The sequence below is a fragment of the Myotis lucifugus genome, unplaced genomic scaffold (genome assembly GCF_000147115.1).
Source record: "Myotis lucifugus unplaced genomic scaffold, Myoluc2.0 scaffold_21, whole genome shotgun sequence".
Lineage (NCBI taxonomy): Eukaryota > Metazoa > Chordata > Mammalia > Chiroptera > Vespertilionidae > Myotis > Myotis lucifugus.
In genome coordinates, this window is record NW_005871069.1 from 9,942,802 (window position 1) to 9,969,394 (window position 26,593).

The window sequence follows — 26,593 nt, forward strand, 5'->3', positions numbered from 1 at the left end:
TTACATAATCATTTAAAAATATTTTATTAAGCATCGATTTAAAAATGCAAGAAAAGAATATAACATCTTGAAGCAAATATTGCACTTATAAAAATCTCCTTTTACATCTTCACAAAACTCATTTCTAAAATACCCCTTTACAGGCATGTATAAATTAACTGCTTTCAACAGTCACCACTCAATGCCATGAGGTTCCTGTCACTGCACTACAATATCCGCTTCTCTTGATGCAGGCATGGAACTTCCATCACACCTACCTCTGTGAAGAGTCAATCTTTCTGAATATTCAATATTTAATGTCATAAGATTGTTTTTATACTGAGAAAAATAGATCTTTCAAAGGCAATGACAGAATGAAGCTTAAATGAACACAGTTCACTGTTAACATTGCTTATTTTCCAAGGCATTCAGGAACTTCTGATTCTTGGTCTTCAACATCATGACAAAGCTGTTGGGCATGATTTTGCCTCGCCCATCTTCACCCACTTGGCCCATAATAATGTAATTTTGACCTAAGAGATAAAAAATATGTTAATTTTTTCTGTGTGCTAAAAATAATGAATATAAGCTAATTTTTTCATGTGTGCTTGTTTGAAACAATTTAGACTATAATTTTTATCATAAATTGGTGCTGAATTTTATCAAATGCTTTTTCTGCATCTATGGATATGATCATGTGGTTTTATCCTTTAATCTGTTTATTTGGTTTATCGTGTTTATTGTTTTTTGAATGTTGTACCAACCTTGCATCCCAATAATAAGTCCCACTTGATCATGGTGTATGATCTTTTTAATGTAATGCTATATTCAGTTTCCTAATATTTTGTTGAGGATTTTAGCATCTATATTATACAGGAATGTTGGGCTATAATTGTCTTTCTTTCTTGTATCTTTATCTGTTTTTGGAGTTAGGATAATGCTGGCCTTGTAAAAAGAGTGTGGAAGTCTTCCTCTTGAATTTGAGGATAGGTATTCTTCTTTGAATGTTTGGTAAAATTCACTTGTAAAGCCATTTGGCCAGGCTTTTTATTGTTGAAAGTTTTGTGTTTTTTTAAATTATGATTACTGCTTCAATTTCACTAGTTGTAATCTGTCTATTCAGATTCTCTGATTCTTCCTGATTTAGTTTTGGAAGGTTGTATGTTCCTAGGAATTTATCCATTTCTTCCAGATTATTGGCATATAGTTGTAATATTTTTTTACAATCCTTTGTATATATTTGGTGTCAGTTGCTACTTCTCCTGTTTCATTTCTGATTTTATTTATTTGGTCCTCTCTCTTTTTTTCTTGAGTCTGGTTAAAGGTTTATCAATCTTGTTTACCTTTCCAAAAAATCAGCTCTTGGCCTCATTAATGTTTTATATTGTATTTTTAGACTGTATTTCATTTATTTCTGCTCTGGTCTTTATTATTTCCTTCCGTCTACTCACTCTGGGCTTTGTTCTTTTTCTAGTTTCTTTAAGTGTAAAGTTAGATTGTTTATTAGAGATTTTTCATATTTCTTCTGAAAGGCTTGCAATGCTATGAATTTCCCTCTCAGGGCTGCTATCCCAGTGTCCCACAGATTTTTGGGTAGTTATGTTCTCATTTTCATTTGTTTCAAGGTGTCTTTTGATTTCTTCCTTGATCTCCTTATTTGCCCATTGTTTAGCAACATGTTATTTAGCCTCCATATCTTTGTGTGTTTTTCAGTTTTCTTGTGACTGATTTCAAGTTATGATCAGAAAAGAGGCTTGACAGGATTTCAGTCTTAAATTTATATAGACTTGTTTTGTGTCTAACATGTGGTCTATCCTAGAAAATGTTCATGGGCATGTAATAATGTATATTCTACTGCTTTGGGGTGAAATGCTCTGAAGATATCAATTAAATCCAGTTGATCTAGTGTGTGATTTAAGGTCACCATCTCCTTGTTGATTTTCAGTCTGGAAGATCCATTGATGTCAATGGGGTGTTAAAATACCCTACTATAACTATATTATTGTCAATATCTTCCTTTATGTCCATCAAGATTTGCTTTACATGTTTAGGTGCTCCTATGTTGGGTGTATAAATGTTACAAGAGTTATGTCCTCTTGTTTGGTTGATTTCTTGATCATTCTGTAATGTCTCTAACTATAGCCTTGGTTTTAAAATCTATTTTGTCAGATATAAGTATTGTTACCCCAGCTTTTTTTCCTTTCAATTTGCATGAAATATCTTTTTCCATTCTTATACTTTTAGTCTGTGTGTATCTTTCATTCTGCGGTAGGTGTCTTGAAGACAGCATATACATGGGTCTTATTTTCTTATCCATTCAGCTACCTTATGTCCTTTGATTGGATCATTTAAGCCATTTACATTTAAAGTGATTATTGATAGGTAAGTATTTATTGCCATTTTATATTTTTTAACTATGTTCCTCTGTGTGTTCTTTTCTTCTTATTCCATTTTTTTTTTTTTGGTTGTTGTTAATCCTCACTTGAGGATATTTTTCCATTGATTTTTAGAGGACAGGGAGAGACACAGAGACAGAAACATTGATGTGAGAAAGATATATAGATTGGCTGCCTCCCACATGTACCAAACCAGGACCAGAAATCGAGCCTTCAACAGAGGATCAAGTCCACGGGCTGATGCTCTATCCACTGAACCAAACCATCTAGGGCCTTCTTCCGCTTCTTAAAGCAAGCCCTTTAATATTTCTTGTAATACTGGTTAGGTGGTAACAAACCCCTTTAGCTTTTTCTTGCCTTTGAAGCTCTTTATTTCTCTTTCAATTTTAAATGATAGCCTTGCTGGGCAAAGTAGCCTTGGTTATAGGCCCTTGCTTTTCATCACTTTGCATATTTCATGCAAATCCCTCCTGGCCTGAAATGTTTCTGTTGAGAAATCAGCTGACAGTCTTTTATGAGAGTTCCCTTGTAGGTAACTGACTGCCTTTCTCTTGTGGCTTTTACAGTTGTCTTTAACTTTTGGCATTTTAATTATGATGAAAACAAGTGCTTGCAAGGATATGGAAAAAGGGAATCCAAGTACAATGCTGGTGGGAATGCAGATTGGTGCAGCCACTATGGAAAACAGTATGGAATTTACTCAAAAATGAAAAAATGGAACTACCATTAAACCCAGCTGATTGGGTGTTTCTTTCTACCTAGTCTTCCAAATCACTGATTCAATCCTCTGCTTCATTGACTCTGCTGTTTATTTCTTCCAGTGTAGTCTTATTTCAAATATAACATTCTTCTTGTCTGACTGGTCCTTTTTCATGGTTTCAAATATGACATTCTTCTTTTCTGACTGGTCCTTTTTCATGGTTTCATCCTTTTTCGTGCTGTTGAGCACTTCTAGAAATATATCCTAAGAAGCCCAAAACACCAATCAGAAAGACTATATGAACCCCTATGTTCATAGCAGCTTTACTTACAATAGCAAAGATCTGGAAACAGCCCAACTGCCCATTAGTAGATGAATGGATAAAAAAGCAGTGGTAAATTTATACAATGGTATATTATACAGCTGCAAAAAAGAAGGGTTTCTTAACCTTTGCAATAGCATGGAGGGAGCTGGATAGTATTATGCTGAGTGAAATAAGCCATTCAGAGAAAGAGAAATATTATATTACTTGTAAGTGGAATCTACTGAACATAATAAACTGACAAAATAGGCTCAGTGGCATGGAGGCAAGGAATAGACTGATGTAAATCAGAGGGGAGGGGGTAAGACAATAAGAAATTAACCAAAGAACTTTTATATATAAATGTATAACCAACGGACACAGACAATAGTGTGGTAAAGGCCTGGCATGGGGCAGGGGCTGAGAGAAGGAGGGAATTAAGGAGTGGAAAATTGGAGGACATCTGTAATATTGTCACAATAAAATAAAATTTAAAATAATTACTATGTGTTCTGGTGTGGGCCTCTTTGGGTTCATATTGTTTGGGACTCTTCTGCACTTCTTGGACTTGTATTTCTTTTTCCTTCACCAGGTTAGGGAAGTTTTTAGGAACTATTTAATCAAATAGGTTTTCCATCCCTTGTTCTCTCTCTTCTCCTTCTGGTACTCGTATAATGTGGATGTTGTTACATTCCATGTTGTTCCAAAGGTCCCTTAAACTATGCTCATTTTTTAAAGTCTTTTTTCTTTTTTCTTTTTTGCTGATTGGGTGTTTTTTTCTACCTAGTCTTCCAAATCACTGATTCAATCCTCTGTTTCATTGACCCTGCTGTTTATTTCTTTCAGTGTAGTCTTTATTTCAAATATGACATTCTTCTTTTCTGACTGGTCCTTTTTCATGGTTTCTATATCCCTTTTCATGCTGTTGAGCATCCTTATAATTTTTACTCTGAACTCTACCTGATAAATTGCTTACATCCTCTTCATTTAGCTCTTCTTCTGGAAAATTTTCTTGTTCCTTCATTTGAGGCCTGTTTCTTTGTATCCCCATTTTGGCTGCCTATTTGTGTGTATTTCTATGTATTAGGTAGATCTGCTATGATTCCCAGTCTTGGTAGGGTGGCCTTATGTAGTAGGTGTCCTGTGGGACACAGTGGCACAGTTTCTCTAATCACCAGAACTGAATGCTCTAAGAATGTCTCTTGTGTGCAGTTGTGTGGGCTCTCCTTTTGCAATTGAGTCTTGATTATTGTTGGCCCATTTGTGCGTGGCCTTGACCCTTAGTTGGGCTGACTGTGAGGCTCAACCCCCAACACGGTGTGCAGGCTGCTGTGCAGGTGCTGATCACATGAAGTGGAATTTGCCTCAGCAGTCCTTGGTGTCTGCTGAGATATCTCTATGGATATGCTGCTTATGAAGCTTATTGGGTTCTGCTCTTTTGTTGTCTGAAGTTGGTCACTTGGTGTATTGATTCTGGGCCTCTTTGGAGGGACTCTAGTGCGGGCCAATGTCAGAAGCTGTCTGTGACTAGCCTGCACTAGAGTCGCTCCAAAGAGGCCCAGAATCAATACATCCAGTGGCCATTCCTCTGGTGCACAGAGGAATAGGTGCACAACCTGTTTGGAGCTATCAGTGATCCACAGCTTGTAGATTCCTCTACTAAGCCTGGGTACATGTGGAAAGGACAAGCTGTGCACCAAGGACTGCTTTTAGTAGCCCTGAGTCTAGGAGAAGGTCAGGCAAAGAGTCAAAGCACCCAGAGATTTGCCTCTGCCTTCAGGCTGTCTCTTAGTCTCAGTCACTTAACTGAGCCTCTGGTTGTAGAGCTCAGTCAGGTGTAAACTCCACAGGGTGGGGTGAGAGGGTTTCCAATGGGTGGGCTATTGCTCCCCCCCCCAGGCTAATGCTGCATAGATGGGAAGGGTCTGCCTGAGAAAGATGGCTTCTACAGTATGCGGGAATGACTCAGCTTAGGGATCCAGGTGGCTGTCACCTCAAGCTCTCTTCCCAGAGTCACCAACCAAGACTCTCCTCACATAGCTCTAGTCCACTCTGCCCTACCTCTAACAGAACCCAGGGTAACTGTAAGAAAACAAAATTTTGTGTATTGGCCCTTTATGACAATGCCTGCATTTCTAGCTACCTTTCACTGGAGGACAGAAACCCTGCTGCTTTTCACAGCCAGAAGTTATGTGGACACATTTCCTGGTTTTGGTGCTCTGGGCTGGGGATCCCAGCTTGGGGTTTAGACTTCTCAGGGAGAACCCCCTATAGCTGAGATATCCCTCCAGAATTTTAGCTGCTGCCTGTGGGATCCCTGTGAGCACTCTTGGGCCTCTGCCCTTCCTACTAGTCTCAATGTGGCCTCCTCTTTAAGTTGTTGGTTATAAGGTTTCTTTCCACTTAATCTTCAGTTGGTTATTCAGCATGATTTTTCTATATTAAAGTTATAAATCCATTTTGGTCCTGGGAGAAGGTCAGTGTAGCTTCCACCTAATCTGCCACCATCTTGGAATCCTAACTTAGACTATAACTTATCTCTAGATAAATTTTCTATAAATGATACACTTATACATTTACTGTATCTAGGATAAGATCTTATTTAAGACTCTCAGCAGCAAAAATATAAATTCAACTGAGTACCATGCCCCAGCTGTGCTAATACTAGGAAACTGGATGGAATGATTCGGTCAATCATGCCCTTCTCTGCAGAACTGTGGAGCTGGTGCACTCACTGAGAATCTACCAAGAACAACGCACTGTGTTCACATGAAAGGCCTCTAGTGCTCCGACACACCATCTTCAGATGTCCTCTCACAGTCCCATAGAGCTCCTGGGTTTTCCAGGCACTGTGCAACTAGTGATCTCTGCCTTCAGTTGTTGTTGTCTTGAACTTTGCCCTAATATCTCAAGATCTACATAGGGAAGTTTCTTCAGAGCATGGTTGGGTTAAATACTTCTTTGCATCCTTGTAGTCCCTCATAAAAACAAAACAAAACAAAACAAAAAAACTGGTACTAAAGAAGTACTTATACCTGTTACACTATTTTTATTACATTAGTGTGCCTGGCTTGGACTAGGGCATGTTGGGGTTGCCTCTGAAGATTTATATTGCCTCAGAAAACATCATAAAGGAAGTGTGTATTCAACCTCTTTTATTCTCCCTCTTCCCCAGTGTGTCATAAGAGAAATATGTTTCCCCTTTCTCTTGCATAACCCTCCCTCTATGCTGATGCTGTCATCAGAGTGGGCCTGAGCCTGGGAGGGCCCTGTAGGCTGTGCGGACAGGTGCCACCTCAAGGCCAGACTGCTAATGTCTTCATGAGATCACAGAGGAAGGATTTAGATGTGCATTATTTGCCATTCCTAGCAGTTCTGGAAAGCAGTGTTATCTTTTACAGAGCCTTTGCTATTTCCTCTGAAAAATCAATGTGAGGCTGCTGGCTTCCTGACTTTTCTAAACAATCTGAGTTCATGGTAAAGCTTTCTTGAAGTGAATATTATGTATAACTTTCTCTCTCTCACTCTCATTTTGTTTTGTTTGGTTTGGTTGTGGAAGAGTTTAGTAACAAGACTGAGGAAATGAATGAGTTGATATTGGATAGAGAAATCATAGCATTATTACCATTCCAAAGAGAGGGATCTATCTACACGTGTTGTTTATGGAAAGATGTGTACTAGTACATAGATATCATGGGGGGAAAGTTGCAATAGAATATGTATCGTATGACCCCATTTGTCTACATATGTATATGGACAAAAACTTCCTGGAACTTGTCATACTACCTCTGGGTTTAAAAGGGAAAGATATTCACATTTTATTTTATATCCTTTTCTACATATTTAAACTTTTTTATAACCATAGAAAATATATTACTTTTATAAGTTAAAAGAGCTTGTTTAAAAATTATGTGGTCTGGCTCTGGAGTAACTTTCCCTTTCCCATAATTTCTCTTAATAAACTCATTCCCATGTATGGATTAAATGATCCTACATCTGAAAATTATTCCCAAATCTTTAATTCTAGCCTCTCTATATGCCTCTCTCCCTTCTGAACTTGAGCTCTGAATTGCCTTTAAAAAAACACTTTTAATATTTTTATTGATTTCAGAGAGGAAAGGAGAGGGAGAGAGAGATAGGAACATCAATGATGAGAGAGAATCATTGATCGGCTGCCTCTTGCACGCCCCCCACTGGGGATCAAGTCCGCAACCCGAGCATGTGCTTTTGACCAGAATCAAACCTGGGACCCTTCAGTCCACAGGCTGACACTCTATCCACTAAGCCAAACCAGCTAGGACTGAATTGCCTTTTATTTGCTGAATATTTTCCTCTGTAATATTGGCACCTTAAGTGCAATAAATAAAAGTCTCTTTCTTCTGAACTGTTCCTCTGTGTCTGTCCATATTGATCCAACCTCATGTGCTGTTTGGACTCATTCATCATTTCCGCTTTTCATCCTTGTTCACCTCACAGGAACTGGGCTTAGAGCCCAATTCTGCCTGATGCCACAGTCTTCCTTCTGTTCCAAAAGCCCTGACTTGACTTCCCTTAACCAGCTAGGGCATGCTCAGATCCCTGAGTAGCTCGGAGAGGCTCTCTTGTCCCCATCTCTGTCCCTGAGCTCCCCTACAAGACTAAAGTTTCCCTCCTTACTCACCTCTTCTGAGGAGAGGGCACTGCTTGCAGATCACAATGACCTTGGCACTCATGTTCTTGCCAGCCTGTTGAATTGCCAGATTTCCCTCTTTATAGATGCTGATGAGGGAGATTGTGGCATGCAAGCTTCCACCCCGTGTGATGGTTGTGATAACAGTACCAGCAAATACTGCAGAAGAAAATGTTTTTGAAATAATATAACAGTGAAGGCAAATGTAAGCAGAATTGAGCATAATTTTACATTTTTGTAAGTTTCAGATGGGAAGCATTTTAATGTTAAAGAGAAGGCCCTAACAGAGCAATCAAATTTGATTCTGTATGCTTGTCACCAAAATTCAGGTTGAAGAAAGGAGCCATGGTGCTATCATGCTGCCTGTGTTGCTAGATGTTGAGACCCAGGAGAGAAACCTGAATAGCTATGCACTGTGGTCCATTACTGAGAAGGGACTCTTCACAATGTCTTATCCAACATGTAGATCAATTACCAAGTAAGGGATGGCTTATGAGCCTCTACCTGTGCATACTTCACAAGACTTTGAGTCTTCAGAGGCAACACCAAGCTCAGAGGTTGCATGAGGGTGTTTGGGCCACGAGGAAGGGAGTCTTTGTGTCTGTATGGGTGTGTGTGCCTACCTTTCTGCGTCTCCCCTACCCTTCTCTTTAGCCCCTCTCTTTAGTTGTCCTCTGTCTTGGAACTTTGGTTCATCCATGGGTCCTTAGCTCTCTCTAATTATCAGTAAATACCTGTCTTTTACTAGGTCTTTGATGCTCTCTTTATTAAATATATTTTTATTGATTTCAGAGAGGAAGGGAGAGGGAGAGAGAGATAGAAACATCAATGATGAGAGAGAATCATCGATTGGCTGCCTCCTGCATGCCCCATACTGGGGAGCGAGCCTGAAACCCAGGCATGTGCCCTGACCGGGAATTGAGCCATGACCTCCTGGTTCATAGGTCGACGCTCAATCACTGAGCCTTGACGGTCAGGCTGATATTCTCTTTGTTATCCACCCTGTTTATCTCATTTAACAAATCAAAGTATAGAACTGAGCTATAACAAAGCATTTTCTTGCTTAAAAATTTTTCTAGAAAAATTCAGTTGCTTTTCATTATGTAACTCTCTTTTTTCCATTGTCACTCTGGGAGAAAAGAGTCTAATTTCTGAGCCACAGAAGGAAAGAATATGTGTCTCTCAGAGGCGTGCTTTTGGCATTTTGGTGAGGGCAATGCAATGTGGAACAGGACCTGCATTGAAGGACTATTTTATGAGCTTATCCCTGCCCAGAAAAACCAGTAGCACTCCCTGGTTATTGTGACAACCCAAACTGCCTCTGGAGTTCTGGCTGAAAACCAATGGGCAGCTGGTGACTGTATGTGGTCGTTTTGCCATGAGTCACAGTGGAGTTAATCAAGTTTTGGACTTGGCTGATAGGAGCCTTTTGGGGTGAAGTGAGAGCTCACTGCTTACATGGTGTGCAAAGCTCACAAAATCAGAATTCTCCTCTGTGAGTGCTCACTGCAAAATGTCAGCTTGTAGCCAAGTGGAATCAGGTGGCATCAAAGGACAAGGAGGGAGATTTCCTGAAGCACCCTGCAGAGAATGGCTGTCTGTGGTGGCAGGGACACCTGTGCTGTTTGGTTCATTTTATGCCTGGAAAGTGAAAGTGGGGGATGGGCCAGGTCCCTCAATGTGGAGCTGCTGAAGACTGATGCAGGGCATGCGGAGCCCCTCTGGGAGGCCCTGGGTCTGGGGTAAGCTTTTAGGTTTCGCAGCTTTCTTTTCCTGGCAAGACCTTCCTAAATCTTCCTTGTGGAAATATAATTAAAGCAACATAATTAAATCTGGTATCTTTTGCTCTTGAGTGGTTTTCACAAAAAGGGCAACTATATTTTTGTGTAAAAAGCTCTTCTAAATTCTAAATCATTAGTAATGTCTCCTCGGGTTCCAATTTATAGGTGTTTCCAAATAGATTTCAGATTTCCAGGTTTTAATTTAATACTTTAGAAGGACAGACATTGCAGAGGAAATGCTTGAATTTCCTGTGAGAGAGGCCAGCTTAGATATGCTTTTAATTTATTAAAGTTGAATTATCAATGTATGAAAAGATAACCAATACATGAAAAATATGTGATAAAAAAAGTATACAGGTTTTTGTTTTGTTTTGTTTTTCAGTAATACTGAGCCAACCAAAATATACAGAATAGCAGTATCATGTACCAGGAATCAAATTAAATTTGTATGAAAAAGTAAATTTTCTATATACATATTTTTCTCAGTTATGAACTCTTAATATTTTGAAGAGCACAAGTCCATATACCTCAGTGTATGAGAAAGTATTTTCTTGGGTAAATCAAGAATGTAACTTACCCTTTACCATCACATTCATGCCACTTTCTTTGAGACTACTAGTATAGTCTCACGTTTCTTATAAAAGTTTCTTATAAAACCAAAGTTGCTTGGTTTTTTTTCTTACCAAAGTTGCTTGAACAGTAATTGCTTTCCAGAGTACCAGCCCATCTACATTTTTGTTGACACATGGCCATGGTGGGTTTTAAACCTTAATTCAAAAAGGAAAGACATAAGATTCAGGAAAATAAAATCAAGTATAACTGGTATTTAGATATGAATCTATCACTTTAACATTGCTATTTTTTCTCTGAGCCACCAATATGTCATTGCAATGAAATAATTAAAGATCATGCAAAAGAAATTCTTTATACTACCAACTACTGCTCCAATTTTCTTAGCATAACTGAATATTCTTTGCCGAATTTTAAACCTAAGATAAAAGAAAACCCATAATTAGCCCTATTCTCTTCTTTTCCATAAAACTAACACTATAACTAAAAATAGAGTTTCCATTTGCCCTGCTTAGAAAAACCTAGTACAACAAATATGAGCTAAGAAAATATAGGTTAACTCTTCACTTTACACAAGGAATTCTATAGTGTCACCCTAAAGATGGAGAGAGCTTTCTTGGTACATTTAAAACATGCAATTGCTTAAATGTGAGCAGTACAGGGTTTTTGGAAATACTGCTCACATGTAAAGTGTGTTATATTTGTAATTAGATACAACCAATTACTAAACATTGATATTGAGTCTGCCACGGCCTATCTGGAAATAGTTTTGTTATCACAACTAGGGCATGCTTCTAGCATCTAGTGGGTAAGGATGCTGCTAGATAACATACAATGCCCAATAGGAAAGAATTATGTGGCCCAAAATGTGACTAGTGCCAAGGTTGAGAAACCATGAGTTAACAAAATGAAATATTTAATCCCAATTACCATCATTTAAAATGTTTCAAAAATACTTGCTAATTATTCACTTATATGTGGCAATATTCTAGGAAGAACTAAGCAAAACAACAGTAACAAAATTGTACTTGTTAGGTAAGAATTTGCAATTGAAGTACTGCCTTTCTAATAGGTTCTGTGGACTCTTCTGTGAATTTATTATTTATTTATTTACTCTTAATTTGTACCCCTACTAAACTCCAAAAAGGATCTGAAGTGGATTACAACATAAAATATATAAAATTTTAATGTTAAATACATATAACACCTTAAATACACACACACACACACACACACACACACACATTTCTTTTTAAGAGAAAGAGCTCAGTAAACACTTAGAGGGAATGTTGTTCCAGAAGTTGGAGATCTAAATTTACATAATGAATTGAACCAAAAAGTAGTGGCATTATGTTCTCCCTGATGGATGAAAGGGAACCCTTCTATGTGGACCACTGGAAGCCAGCTCCTTCTCAGCCTCCAAATGTCAGAATGGAAGTTGGGTTGGTGTCCCACACTGCTCCATCCCTCCCTTCCATATATCCTTGCTCTCTTGCTCTCAGTCATCAGCTACACCACCTTAACCCTACTCACCCTACTGCCATCTCCCCACTGCCCTGCTCTCCCAGCACCCACCTGGTTCTCAGCCTTCCTCTCTGTGTGCTCCTGCACCTATCTTTGTGGGGCACCCTCAGTGTGGTACTCCCTCTCCAAGCCATGGCTTCATCCTTCCCAGAGACTTTCTCTCTGCTCCATTTCAGTCACTCAGTCCCAGGCTCACATATCCTCCTGTTGAAGTCTTTAGTCACCAATTTCTCAAATTTAGACATCCTCATATCCAGTATAATTGCCTCTACTTCAAGCTTAGTTATTGATTTACTCTCATGACTACTTTTTTTTTCTATCTTTAGTGGTCCAATACCTCTCATTTGTTCTCAATTCATCTTTACTTCCTTGGCTGTTCCACGTAGTTTCCATTATTTCTGTCATTTTCTTGACAATACCTTAATTGTCCTTTCTCCCTTGTCCTTCAACCCTGTCCGAACCTAGGCCTGCACTAAGCTGAGTCCACAAATGGACCCTCATCGAAGTGACAAGCTGTTTGGTGGATCAACTCACTCCCCAATTTCCACAGCTCTTTTTCAAATTCTCTCATTCTCCTAACCACCTCCCTTCTCATTCTTAGCAGGTGACCCTGCCTATTTTATAGAAAGAACAGAGATCATAGAAGAAAATGTCTGCAAGATCCCCACCAAACCTTCAAAGCTGTCTTGTCTGTAGTTGCTCTCTTCTCTCCCGCCCCTGAGAGAGGAGGCTGCTCCACCTCTGGCCAGAGGTCTGTCCTGTGAGTCCTCTGGAGTAGTGGTCGCCAACCTTTCAGACCTCACGGACCACCAGTGGTCCACGGGCCACTGGTTAGCAACCGCTGCTCCAAAGATTTCCTTAAACCAGCAGTTGCCAACCTTTAGGCCTCATGGACCACCAGTGGTCTTCGGACCACCGGTTGGTGGCTGCTTCTCTGGAGGCCATGCCCCCCACCTTAGTAGACGTTCCCTCCTCAGGTCATCCTTCTGTCTGTCAGTATGTTCTCCATTGCTGGCTGCTTCCCATTACCTTTAACTTCTTCTAGACACTCAAAGCCTCTCTCTCTCCTTTAGGACCAAACTTGTGGAATGAGATGCTGGAACTTACTATGAATTTCTTCACCTTGTTCCAAACACCTCAGCCCACTCACACAATTCTTGCTAGAGTCTCCAAGTCATGAAATAGAATGGAAATATTTTAATCCTTCCCTTTTTTGAAGTTTCATCAACACTTGGCTCTACTGACCATTCCCTTCTTACAACATCCTCTTCCCAGGGGTTCCCTGGCACATGATCCTGGCTTCCCTCCTTCCTCCTTAGTTCTCGCCTTTCAGTCTCTGTTACTAGCATATCCCCCCCTTTAAAGTGTTGGAGTTTCTAGAGAGTTAATTCAGCCCTTCTTTCACCTCTAACTTCTTCCTAGGCAATCTCATTCTGGGTCATGGTATCAACCATGTATTGGTGATGATTCTCGGATTCAGATATCTTGCTTAAATCTGTCTTCTGGTCTGGGTGCTCATAGATATAACTGTCCACATGACATCCACTTGAGTATCTCACGGACACCTCAGATCCAACGAGGTCACAGCTTAACTTCCTCTACCCACTTCTCAACTTCAGTGAATGGTTACATTATCCCCAAGGTTTTGCAAGCCAGGGATCTGGTAGGCATTCTTGACACATACCTGATCTCCCTAGTCCAATTAGTCACCAAGGTCTGTCAATATCTCCCAAGGTCCCTGACTTGCACAATAGTCAATAACTCTTGACTGTCTCTGTATTTTATTTATTTTAATTGATTTTACAGAGAGGAAGACAGAAGCATTGATTTGTTGTTCCACTTATTTATATATCCATTGGTTGATTCTTATATGTGCCCTGACTGGGGATCAAATCCAAAACCTTAGCATAGTGGGATGATGCTCTAACCAACTGAGCTACCCATCAGGGCTCTCTGTATTTACGTCATAGCACAGTTCACTTGGACAACCACAAGAACCTATGGATCTTCTTGACCCCTACAACCTATTCACATCACAGTGGCCAGAGTGATCTTTACAGTATAAATCTAATCCTCAACTTTGCTTAAATCCATCACCAGTTTCCCCGACACTTAGGATAAAATCCAAAATACTTAGAGCATAAGGAAAGAGGTGGTAGGGACCAAAGATGAATCTAAAAAGAGAGAATAGGGATGAAGTGTAAAGGGCCTTATATACCACATGAAGGAGTTGGGCTCTTATGCTGTCCAATTTGGTAGCCACTAAGCACATGAGGCTTTTAAAATTTCATTAAATTAAAAATTCAGTTCCTCAGTAGCACCAGCCACATTTTCAGTGCTCAATAGTGGCTAATGTACTGGGTGGCAAGGTATAGAGAATGACTTTAAGAGGGAGACAGGCCTGGTTGGCTTTGTGTGTGTGTGTGTGTGTGTGTGGTGGCAGGGCAAGCAGTGAGGAGGTCAGATAGAGGTCAAAGATGACTCTCAGAGTGTGGCTATGTTGAGAAGCAGGTGGGGGAGCAGGTTTAGGGCAGAAAGTAGTGTAATAAAAACAAGTTGAGTTTGATAGGTTTTAATATAAATGTCTAGCAGTTGCAAAACTCTAGGAGATAATTACAAATCCATGTTTGCCATTTAAGAGAAAGTTTAGGACTGGAGATAAAAGCTAGGGAACCACTAAGCACCATGGATGTGACCCGATAATTCACACGAAAGAATAAGGACAGCAGGGTCCACTGAGGTGAGCTGGAGTAATATTACATTAACATGAGACAGTACCCTTCCAGGTCACAAGGTGGCAAACTTGGGGAGTGCTCAGAAAAATCAACTCTTCCAGAAGGGCCTGTCCTCTGGACAACCTTACTTAGGGAGCATACAGGAAATAGTGGACAATAAAGTTGGTCTTATTTCAACCTGCTTCATTTCTTAACCTTAGGTCCTTCCTCCTCACTTTTTTCCTGCTCCCTGGATTTAGATTTTGATATCTGGAGCCTGAAATCCCAGTGAGTGGAGTTAATAGGATGTAGAGACTATATACAGGGAACCCCTCCTATCTCTCCAATTCTTAGATCATGTCCCAGACCAGAGTTTCCCAACTGACTTCCAGAATATGTCAAATACTAGTATTTTTGTTTGATTTACTCTAACAAAAGATGTAATATATTTTGTATTACACATTTTGGAGCAAAGTAAAAAAATAAAAAAAGCCCAAATACTGGCAGATGTGAAAACAGGCACAGTATTTTAACCTAAAATACTATAATTCTATATAATAAAAAGAAAACCATAATTTCATAAGTGCCAGCAAAGAAAAAGCAGTCTTATAATGACCTGTTATGTGGGTTCCTAGCAATTTTTAACTGGTCATAATTTTTTTAGATGACATTTACAAATTATTAGCTTAGCCCTGGCTGGTGTGGCTCAGTTGGTTAGAGCACTGTCCCATACATCAGGAGGTGGCAGGTTTGATTCCCAGTCAGGGCATACACCCAGGTTTTGGTATGCAGGTGGGAGGCAACCAATCAATGTTTCTCTCTCACATCGATGTTTATCTCTCTCTCCCTCTCTTTTAAAAATCCATTTAAAAAGTATTAGCTTATTATTCTTTTATTTAAAAGTATTTTTTAAAAATATATTTTATTGATTTTTTACAGAGAGGAAGGGAGAGTTTTTTTTATAGAGAGTTAGAAACATCGATGAGAGAGAAACATCGATCAGCTGCCTCCCACACATCCCCCACTGGGTATATGCCCACAACCAAGGCACATGCCCCTGACCGGAACCGAACCTGGGATCCCTGAGTCTGCAGGCCGATGCTCCATCCGCCGAGCCAAACCAGTCAGGGCTAAAAGTATTTTTTTATTGATTTCAGAGAGGAAGAGAGAGAGAGAGAGAGAGAGAGAGAGAGAGAGAGAGAGAGAGAAACATCAATGGTAAGAGAGAATCACTGATTGGCTGCCTCCTGCATGCCTCCTCACTGGGCATCGAGCCTACAACCAGGGCATGTGCCCTTGACTGGAATCGAACCCAGGACCCTTCAGTCCACAGGCCAATGCTCTATCCACTGAGTCAAACTGGCTTAGGCTTAGCTTATTATTCTTATACTTCATACTTCTCTTTCATTAATGGAGTCATATTAGTCTCTTATGTATTGTTTTCATCTTATTTAACTTATTTAGTTTTAAATATCTTCCTTTTATTTTATTTTTTTCCTACTTTCAAAAGACTTTTTAACACTCCTTAAATTTATGTACAAATTTCAAAACAGAAAAACTCACCTGTAGTTACAGTGACTGTGGTGGTCACTGGCAGTGCTGTAGTTGTAGGTAATTTTTTTGGCCTGAATTTGTAGTGACCAATAAATCCATCTGCAGTTAAGCTTAAGTCTGAGAAAAACTGAATGAGAAGTTCATTTCTTTCAGATACAATTGGCCTAAAGGAACAAAAACATGTTTAAGTGGATATATTTTAAAGTTTAGGTGGTACCTCTCTGAAATGTAGAATTTTCTGTTTCCATTAATTTCTGACAAATTACTACTTGTTTAAACTTAAAAGCTAAAATACTTTAAAAAGGTGAAAGCCTTAATCTGCTCAATGTTAATGCTAATATTCACTGAGTGGTTGCCGAGTTAGGCACTGTGTTTTGTATAAAACCTCTGCACCACAACCCTATTACTATCCCCTTCTTATGGAATAGGCAACTGAAGTTCAGAGTTCAGTGATTCGCCTGAGGCCCTATAGCTAGTGTGTAGGAGAGCTGGAACTTGACGCCACAGACTGCAGTGGACATGGGGATCAGTGTAAACACTGAAGCTGAGCTGGTTCGTCATAAGCACCTCAGGATTTAGATGGATGTGGGAACTGCACAGCTTCTCTGAGTGAAGACTCTGGGTCTAGCTGGCCTGGGGAGCTAGGGATGCTGGTCATGAGAATCAGATGGAGAAATTTAATGAACAAATTTCCAGGTGCTGTGAAGACACCGCCCAACGGCTGGCTACCTATCACCTGGGTATAAGAAAGCCATTAGGGTTTAATTGAAATTCCATTTCACTTAGTACTGCAGTGCTCCATTTTTAATTATTTTATTTTTATGGATTTTTTTTTGGGGGGGGGAGGAGAAACACTGATTTGTTGTTCCACTTATTTCTGCATTCAGGCTGGGTGTATTGGGAGGGTGCTCTAACCACCTGACTACAGGCCAGGGCCCATTTCTTTGTTGTTGTTGTTGTTTTTGTTAATCCTCACCCAAGGATATTTTTCCATTGATTTTTTTTTTCTTTTGGGAGAGTGCAAGAGAAAGGGAAAGACAGAGATAAATATCAATGTGAGAGAAACACATCAATTGGTTGCCTTTGCACAAGTCCCGGGCAGGGCCTGGGCTGGGGAGGAGCCTGCAACCAAGGTATGTGCCCTTGTCCAGAATCAAACCTGGAACCTTTTAGTCCATAGGCTGATGCTCTATCCACTGAGCCAAACCGGCTAGGGCCCCATTTCATTTTTAATGTGTCTTATGCATGCCTGCAGTGGAAGCATTTCTGTTCATAATCTTCGTTGCAAAATGCTATGAAGGAGAGAGCAAGTGATTATTTTGTTTTGGTGCTCATAATGACATCATTAAAAACTCCAGTTTTAGGGGTACTAAAGATTTAATGGTCATAATAACTGAGGTTTAAAAGCTGTCTTAAATCTCAGGGGATTTCATTTAAGCTTTTGTTATCATTATTTAAACAATGGTAAAAATGCTGTTTGGCTAATACTACTAAAAACTAATTAAGTGGAAACATTAAATGTCATTTGAGTTGAGGGTTTGATTAAAGTCCTTTTTTGAGGCATCTTCTCGGCAGAATCACTTCTTAGGTATCAGGGACAGCCCATGCTGAGGTAGCTGTTCCCTCCTTGCTCAGCTAATTTCAGCGGGAGGTCTGTACTTGAGCCAACCAGTCAGAAAAACTGCAAGATCTCTTCTGCCCTGAAGGTTATTACTTTCTGAGCCAAGGGACTCGGCAGACCTAAGAACGAGCCCATAACCTGCCTTTAGTCTGGTCACAAAAGTGACCTAGGAGATCAAATAATGCTTCTGAGAATCAAGCCTTTCACAGAAATATTCTGTCTTGCTTTTGAAAACACATTCCTTTAAAGAAATGCAAACAGCGTGCTTGAAACACAATTCTCAACTACAGTTACAAATAAAACGTTACTGTTGTTTAAATGATAAAATTACAAAAAGCAATTATTATAAGCACCAAAGGAAACCTTAAACCCAACCCAACCAGTCTTCTAGGCAGGATGTTATAATTATAGTGACCATTCACTGTGTTTTCTATGAACTAATCTTGGGAGCTATATTGGAAAACAAATTTTCTCGAGGAAAAATATTTTAGTAACAGTCACATTTTTGTTATGCTGCTACTGAGCTTTGTATAAATGTGACAGAATCACAGTGCCATATATTTACTGAGGGGCATGTGTTGCATTTGCAAATTAATGTTACAAATCACTAAGAAGGAAAGAAGATATCTCACTTGGATCAACTCTGCCCTGGCAAAGCCCAGTAGTAGATTGAGGATGCTGCTTCATTTCTTACAGCTGGCTACACTGGTTCTTGCATTCCACAGTCTTCCCCTTCTTCAATCATAGTCAATCAACCACAATGTTCTGCAAATTTTGCCGCCTAAACGTTCCTTGACCCACCACCTGCTCTTTTCTCCTACCCCTCCCTACCTCCTGGACTTTATCTGGAGTACTGAACAGCCTCCTGGCCAGCCTCCCTTCTCAGCAGTTTAGGACGGGGTTCTAGAGAAACAGGTCCATCACTGTGTACCAACCTGCACTTCCAGGTTGCTGTTTCAGGATGCGGAACCAAATTGAACCCACCTGCCTCATCTCTCTCTAGGCCCCAACTCAAGGTTTAGGCTCCAGAAGAACATCTGTCTGCCCTGTGTCTGGGCTAACAGAGCCTCTGTGCTGGTGTTCTTGGTCCAGCACCTAGAAGGGTTCAGGAATCTGGTTAAGGGCTGTGTGTAGATTAAATAACAGTCCAGAGAGGAAATATAGGTTTGAAAGGCATTTGGGGGCCAGAGGAGCTTGGCTAAAGAAAGAAACCAAGTTCTCCTTGTCTCAGGACCCCTTGCTATTTATTAACACAATTTGTCCTAAGGCAAGGTAGATATACATGGAAGGGTAAAGTTAGGTACAGAATCCATTGTCAGATTGGGGGAATTGCCTACGGCTGTTCAGGTGTTTGGCCAGTAGGAGGCAATAACATGTACATTGAAATGCCCTGAGCTCTCTGGCAGCAAGCAATCATTTAATGCATCCTTTTCAGGTTTGGTATACAGAATCCATTCAGATTGGAGGAATTGCCTTCAGCTGTTCAGGTGTTTGGCCAGTAGGAGGCAATAACATGTAGATTAAGATGCCCTTAGCTGTCTGGTAGCAAGCAATCATTTATGCATCCTTTTCAGGTTTGGGGAAATGCCCTCAGCCATTCCCAGGTGATTCAGCCCTGCTGACATGCTGGAATTGGCTTCTGGCATGATAGCCCCCCAATCGCAACACTCCTCCTTCTAATCATACTTTTTTGTATCCTCACCCAAGGATTTTTTTTTAACTGAGGGAGAGGGAAAGGGAGAGAGATGGGGAAGCGGGGGAGTAAAGAAGGAGGTGGGGGGAGAGAGCATGCAACAGAAACAATAATAGGTCGGCTCCCAACTGAAGATCAAATTGTAACCCAGGTATGTGCCCTGACTCAAAATTGAATCCAAAACCTTCAATTCCAATATTGTTAGTGGTATCGATTCATCCTATTCATGAGAATAGTATATATTGCTATTTATTTAGGTCTTTTAAAATATATTTTAGTAAGGCTTTATAATTTTCTTATTAAGGCCTTGTGCAAGATTTGTAAAATCTATTCTTGAGTATCTTATATTTTGTTGCTATTAAAATATATTTTTAAACTTACAAATTTTAAATTAAAGCTATTTTAAAAAGATATTCTTGAATAAATTAATGTTTTCAACAAATAAACACATAAATCTGCAAGTCACACTTTAATCTGGTGATGTATGAAATAGATTTTCTAAATTCAAGCCAATCTTGAATTCCTGGTCAAAGAGTATTTTTTATACATTGTTAGGTTTGGCTTGCTAGTATTTTTTTCTTTTAGCAAGGAATAAAAAATACTTTACTTTTCATCACATTCATTAGTGAGACTGGTTTCTAATATTCTTTTCTGGTACTGTCCTTACCTAGTTTGAGTGTCAATTTATACGAGCTTTATAAAATTAGTTGTGGAACAACCCTATTTTTCGATGGAAGAATCTGTGTAGTGCTGAAATTATTCATTCCTGCAATGTTGGTTAGAACAGATGGAGAAACGCAATCTGGGTCTGTTTGCCCACCCCTAGATCACTTTTAACTAAATATCAAATTTCTTTAATAATTATTTGGCAATTTTGGATTGTTCTTTCTTCTTCTTTTTTAAAGTGACTATTGTATTTCATTTGAAATGAAAGTTAACCTTTTTTTAAAAAAATCTTTATTGTTGAGGGTATTACAGATGTCCCCCTTTTCTCCCTCCACCCGGTTCCTGCCCCACCCCAGGCCTTCACCACCCTATTGCTTGTGTCCATAGGTAATGCATATGTGCATATCAGTTCTTTACTAGCAGTTAATCTCTTTCAACCCCTCCCCCCTTCCCTCTGAGATTCATTAGTCTGTTCCATGTTTCTATGCCTCTGATTCTATTTTATTCACCAGTTTATTTTGTTCATTAGATTCCTTGTTCAACTGATTCTTAGATTTAATTGTCAATAGATACCTATTTATTACCATTTTATTGTTCATATTTTTATCTCTTCTTCTCCTCCTCCTTCTCCTTCTTCCTCTTGTTAAAGAATACCCTTCTTCTTCCTCTTCTTAAAAAATACCCTTCAACATTTCATGTAATACTGGTTTGGTGGTGATGAACTCCTTAAGCTTTTTCTTGTCTGTGAAGCTCTTTATCTGACCTTTAATTCTAAATGATAGCTTTGCTGGGTAATCTTGGTTATAGGTCCTTGCTATTCATCATTTGAATATTTCTTGCTATTCCTTTCTGGCTTGCAAAGTGTCTGTTAAGAAATCAGCTGTCAGGAAAGTTTGCCACATCTCTGAGCCCAGAGGGTCAGAGGGAAACCGCATGGTGGCACCCAGCCTCGTCCCTTGGAACAGGCGCAGCCTCTGACGGCGGGGGTGGGGGGGGGGGGATCCGCAGTACTATTGGGGGATTTGAGATCTGGGTGCCATAATTACAAAAGACTGAGCCCAGAGGGGGCAGCCTGAAGCACTGACCAGACCATGCAGTGCCGGTAAGAGAGGAGCTCCCAGAGACTCAGTCTTCCCCGTTTCTGCAGCCGGCGTTTGTTTGTTTGTTTTCACTGAACCCTGTTCATAGGACATTTTGGATACAGACACTCACCCATGTTGAGGAGAGGGAGAAGGTGCAGACAAGTAGAATCTGGGGAGAGGCTGGGGAGAGAAGGGGGTCCAGGAGAGGTGGCAGCAAGTTGAGTGCTGAGTCACGCCCAAGCCCAGGACCTGGACAGCCATTTTCTCCTAAAGTTATAACCCCTCCCTCCAGCCCCCAGGCAAGGAATACAGCCACACCCAGATTCCACCCTGAATGAGATGAAGGATTAAAATAATCTGATTAGTCCCTGGGAGTTAACAGGGTCTGGCCTTCAGTCCCAGAAACAGAAAAAAAAAAAAATCACAGACATTCCAGAAAACTGGGATCTTAAGTCAGCCAAAGGATTGACATTTCAATTTTCCATTTTTATATTATTATTTTGTTAGCTTTTTTCTTTGTTTTCCTTTCTTTTGTTTGTTGCTTTTTTCTTTGTTTTCCTTTTTTGTTTGTTGCTTTATTTTCTACTTCTTTTCACATTATTTTTTCATCATTCAATTTTATTTTATTTTTACTTGCTATTTTCTATTTTTTTTTACCATTTTTAAATCAACTTTTGTAAATATATTATTTTGTTCCCCTTCTCTCTCTACGTATCCACTCATCCCTTTCCTACTTCCGCTATACTGAACTGAGGTCCTCCCCATATTTATCCAATTCTTAACCTTATTTCCAGTATAACTGCTCAGCCTCTACAGATTCTGCCCCCACCCTCTTTACTGAGTGTTTGGTGTTTGTATTTGTTTGGTTTATCTATTGGCTCTGTGGTGTTTTCTCCATAAATATATATTCTTCTTTTTCTTTTCTCTCCTATCTTTTTTTCTCTCGCTTAGATATTATTTGTGCTCTCTTTCCTCTCCCCTAGTTATCTTTTCTAAGGTGATTGCTTATATTGGGATCATCGGTGCCATGAGTACATTCATGCTTTGTTCCCTTTGGGTCATGTCTTGTTAAGATGAATATTTTGAGATTAGTGTTCTACATTCTATTTTCATCTTTCATTTGGCATCCTTTTACTCTACCTCAACTTTACCTTTATGCCAAAACTCTCTTCCTCACTTCTCCCCTTTTGTTGTCCTGTTTCTCTTACCCTATCCCTGCTTTAGATTTTCCCTATTCCTTATTTTTACCCCCTGTTAAAATTTCACCCTACTTATATATCTAATTACCAATCTCCTGCTCTAAATCCATATACACCTCTCTCTTCTCTTTCTTCACTATCCAAAGTTTTTTTCTCTCTGTTGTTTTGTTGTTGTTTGCTTGATTGTTGAGTATATTGGGGGTTTTTTTTGTGCTTGTTTGTGAGATTGTATTGCTTTTTCTTTTTATTTTTTTATTGGTTTTTTTTTTTCCGGTTATTTTTTTGCTTCTGTTTTCCCTGGCCTCGCTTGATATTAGTTGTTGTTTGTAGTTTGCATTCATCTCCAGGGACGGGTTGCTGGAATTTGTTGGGATTAGTGGCTGTTCTATTGGAGTGTTCTTCCCATATAAATAGATTCTTCCCCTCTTCTATTTCATTCTCTTTCTTTTCTCTCTTACTTTTTTTTCACCTTTTCCCAATTTCATTTTTGCACTCCTTTTTTTTTCTTTTTCTCTTTTTTCTTTTTCTCTTCTTTCTTCTTTATCCCCTAATTCTCTTTGATCTAGTGTCACCTTTATTTGGGGTTATTAGTATCGTGAATACATTTGTGTTCAGTGCCTTGTGAGTTGTGCCTTGTTGTGTTGTATTTTGTGCCTTTAGATCAGCCATGGGCAAACTATGGTCCGCGGGCCGGATCCGGCCCGTTTGAAATGAATAAAACTAAAAAAAAAAAAGACCGTATCACCACTGGACAAAGTAATGATGTTTACTTTGAATTTATATTAGTTCACACAAACACTCCATCCATGCTTTTGTTCCAGCCCTCCGGTCCAGTTTAAGAACCCACTGTGGCCCTCGAATCAAAAACTTTGCCCACCCCTGCTTTAGATCAATCAGCAGAGAGAAAACTACATAACCAAACACCTGTAGAAGAGAGATCATGGGAAGACAAAGAAACAGCCCACATATGAAAGAAAAACAGCCATCACCAGAAAAGGAAGTAAACGAAATGGAGGCAATGAAGGCAAGCAACCTGTCAGAGAAAGAATTCAGAGAAATGGTCATAAGGTGGATGAAAAGAATGTTAGACAAATTCAACAATATGTGTAAGAACCAAGAGGAAATGAAGAAGAACCAAGAAGGAATGAAAAATGACATCACTGCTATAAAGAACTCAATAGACAGCATCAACAGTAGACTAGAAGAAGCAGAAGACTGCATCAGTGAGCTAGAAGACAAGGTAGGAAAAGATACCCAAGCAGAGCAGCTTCTAGAAAAAAAAATTAAAAAGCAGGAGGAGAGCCTAAGAGAACTTTGGGGCAACACGAAACGAAACAACATCCGCATAATAGGAGTGCCAGAAGGAGAGGAAACTGTGCAAGGAATAGAAAACCTGTTTGAAAAAATAATGACAGAAAACTTCCCTATATAGGGAATAAAAAACACACAAATCCAAGAAGCTCACAGAGTCCCAAACAAAATGAACCCCAAAAGACCTATGCCAAGGCACATTATAATTAAATTGGCAAACACCAACGACAAAGCAGGAAACTTAAAAGCGGCCAGAGAGAGACAGAAAGTTACTTACAAAGGATCCCCCATCAGACTAGCAACGGATTTCTCAACAGAAACACATCAGGCAAGAAGGGAATGGAATGAAATATACAGAGTCGTCGTAACCGGTTTGGCTCAGTGGATAGAGCATCGGCCTGCGGACTGAAAGGTCCCAGGTTCGATTCCGGTCAAGGGCATGTACCTTGGTTGCAGGCACATCCCCAGTAGGGGGTGTGCAGGAGGCAGCTGATCAATGTTTCTCTCTCATTGATGTTTCTAACTCTCTATCCCTCTCCCTTCCTCTCTGTAAAAAACAAAAAAAATTTAATAAAAAATATTTTTAAAAAAAGAAATATACAGAGTCATGCAAAGGAAGGGTCTGAATCCAAGAATACTGTACCCAGCAAGGCTATCAATCAAAATTGAGGGTGAAATCAAGAGCTTCACAGACAAAAAAGGACTACGGGAGTTTATTACCAACAAACCAGCAATGCAAGAAATGCTAAAGGGTCTGCTGTAAAAAGAAAAAAATAAGAAACAAAGAAGGAACACAGGGGTAAAGAATAAAAATGGTGACAAACAAGTATCTATCAATAATAACTTTAAATGTAAATGGATTAAATGCCCCAATCAAAAGACATAGGGTAACTGATTGGATAAGAAAACATGACCCATATATCTGCTGTCTACAGGAAACCCACCCAAGAAAAAAAGATGCACACAGACTGATGGTATGGGATGGAAAAAGGTTTTACAGGCGAATGGAAATGAAAAAAAAGCTGGGGTAGCAATACTTATATCTGAAAAATTAGATCTCAAAGTGAAGGACATAAAAAGAGATAAGGAAGGCCACTTCATAATACTAAAGGGAGCAATCCAACAAGAAATAACTCTGGTAAACATATACGCACCCAATATAGGAGCACCCAAATACATAAGAAAACTTCTGGAGGAGATCAAGGGAGAGATTGACAGCAATACAGTCACAGTAGGGGACTTTAATACCCCACTATCACCATTGGACAAATCCCCTAAACAAAAAATCAGCAAAGAAACATCAATCCTAAATGACTCACTAGATCAGATGGAATTAATTGACATCTTCAGAACATTTTAACCCCAAAGCCACAGAATATACATTCTTCTCAAGAGCACATGGGTCATTCTCAAAGATAGAGCATATATTGGGTCACAGACAAAGTCTCTTCAAATTCAAGAAGATAGAAATCATATCAAGCATCTTCTCAGATCACAATGACATAAAATTGAAAATCAACTACAATAAAAACAATCCAAAAAAAATCAAACACATAGAGACTAAATAGCATGCAATTAAACAATGACTGGGTTACCAGAGAGATCAAAGAAGAAATAAAAAACATCATGGCAACAAATGACAATGAAAACACAACAATCCAAAACCTATGGGACACAGCGAAAGCAGTCTTGAGAGGGAAGTTCATAGCTCTACAAGCCCACTGCAAAAAACAAGAAACAATGATAATAAATTACCTAACCCTACAACTCAAAGAGTTAGAAAGAGAGCAACAAGAAAAGCCCAGTGTAAGCAGAAGGAAGGAAATAATAAAGATCAGAGTGGAGATAAATGACATAGAGACCAAAAAAACAATACAAAAGATCAATGAAACCAAGAGCTGGTTCTTTGAAAGGGTAAACAAGATTGATGAACCTCTAGCCAGGCTCACTAAGAAACAAAGAGAGAGGACCCAAATAAACAAAATCAGAAATGAAAGAGGAGAAATAACAACAGACCCCACAGAAATACAAAGGATTGTTAAAAAAAATACTATGAACAACTCTACTCCAACAAACTAGACAACCTGGAGGAAATGGACATATTCCCAGAAAAATACAACCTTCCAAAACTCAATCAGGAAGAATCTAAAAATCTCAATAGGCCAATAACTATGGAAGAAATTGAAGCAGTAATCAAAAAGCTTTCAACAAACAAAAGCCCGGGGCCAGATGGCTTCACAGGGGAGTTTTATCAAACATTCAAGGAAGAACTAAAACCTATCATTCTCAGACTATTCCAAAAAATTCAAGAGGAAGGAACACTTCCCAGCTCATTCTATGAAGCCAGCATCACCCTAATACCAAAACCAGAAAAAGACAACACAATGAAAGAGAATTACAGGCCAATATCCCTCATGAACATAGATGTGAAAATCCTCAACAAAATCCTAGCAAATCGGATCCAGCAGTATATCAGAAAGATCATACACCATGACCAAGTAGGTTTTATCCCAGGGATGCAAGGATGGTACAATATCCACAAATCAATAAATGTAATACATCACATAAACAAATTGAGAGATAAAAACCACATAGTCATATCAATTGATGCAGAAAAAGCATTTGACAAAATCCAACACCCTTTCTTGATAAAAACTCTCAGCAAGGTAGGAATAGAAGGATCATACCTCAACCTAATAAAAGACATATATGACAAACCCACAGCCAACATCATAATCAATGGGCAAAACTAAAACCATTTCCCCTAAGAACAGGAACAAGACAGGATGCCCACTTTCACCACTCCTGTTCAACATAGTACTGGAAGTACTAG

At 39.4% G+C, this 26,593-nt stretch overlaps 1 protein-coding gene across 2 annotated transcripts in view; it reads right to left on the reverse strand.

Moving 5' to 3' along the window:
- Positions 1–26,593, reverse strand: part of PCOLCE2 (procollagen C-endopeptidase enhancer 2) — a 125,431-nt gene continuing 98,838 nt past the window's right edge. Inside the window, exons 6-9 of one of the 2 annotated variants that reach the window (XM_006085772.3) lie at positions 16,198–16,352; positions 10,510–10,593; positions 8,037–8,204; positions 1–512 (exon numbers count right to left, since the gene is read on the reverse strand). In XM_006085772.3, coding sequence (XP_006085834.1) covers positions 382–512; positions 8,037–8,204; positions 10,510–10,593; positions 16,198–16,352 — 538 coding nt within the window. In that variant the 3' untranslated portion in view covers positions 1–381. The remainder of the gene's footprint in view (positions 513–8,036; positions 8,205–10,509; positions 10,594–16,197; positions 16,353–26,593) is intronic. The other variant, XM_006085773.3, reaches the window with a different exon arrangement.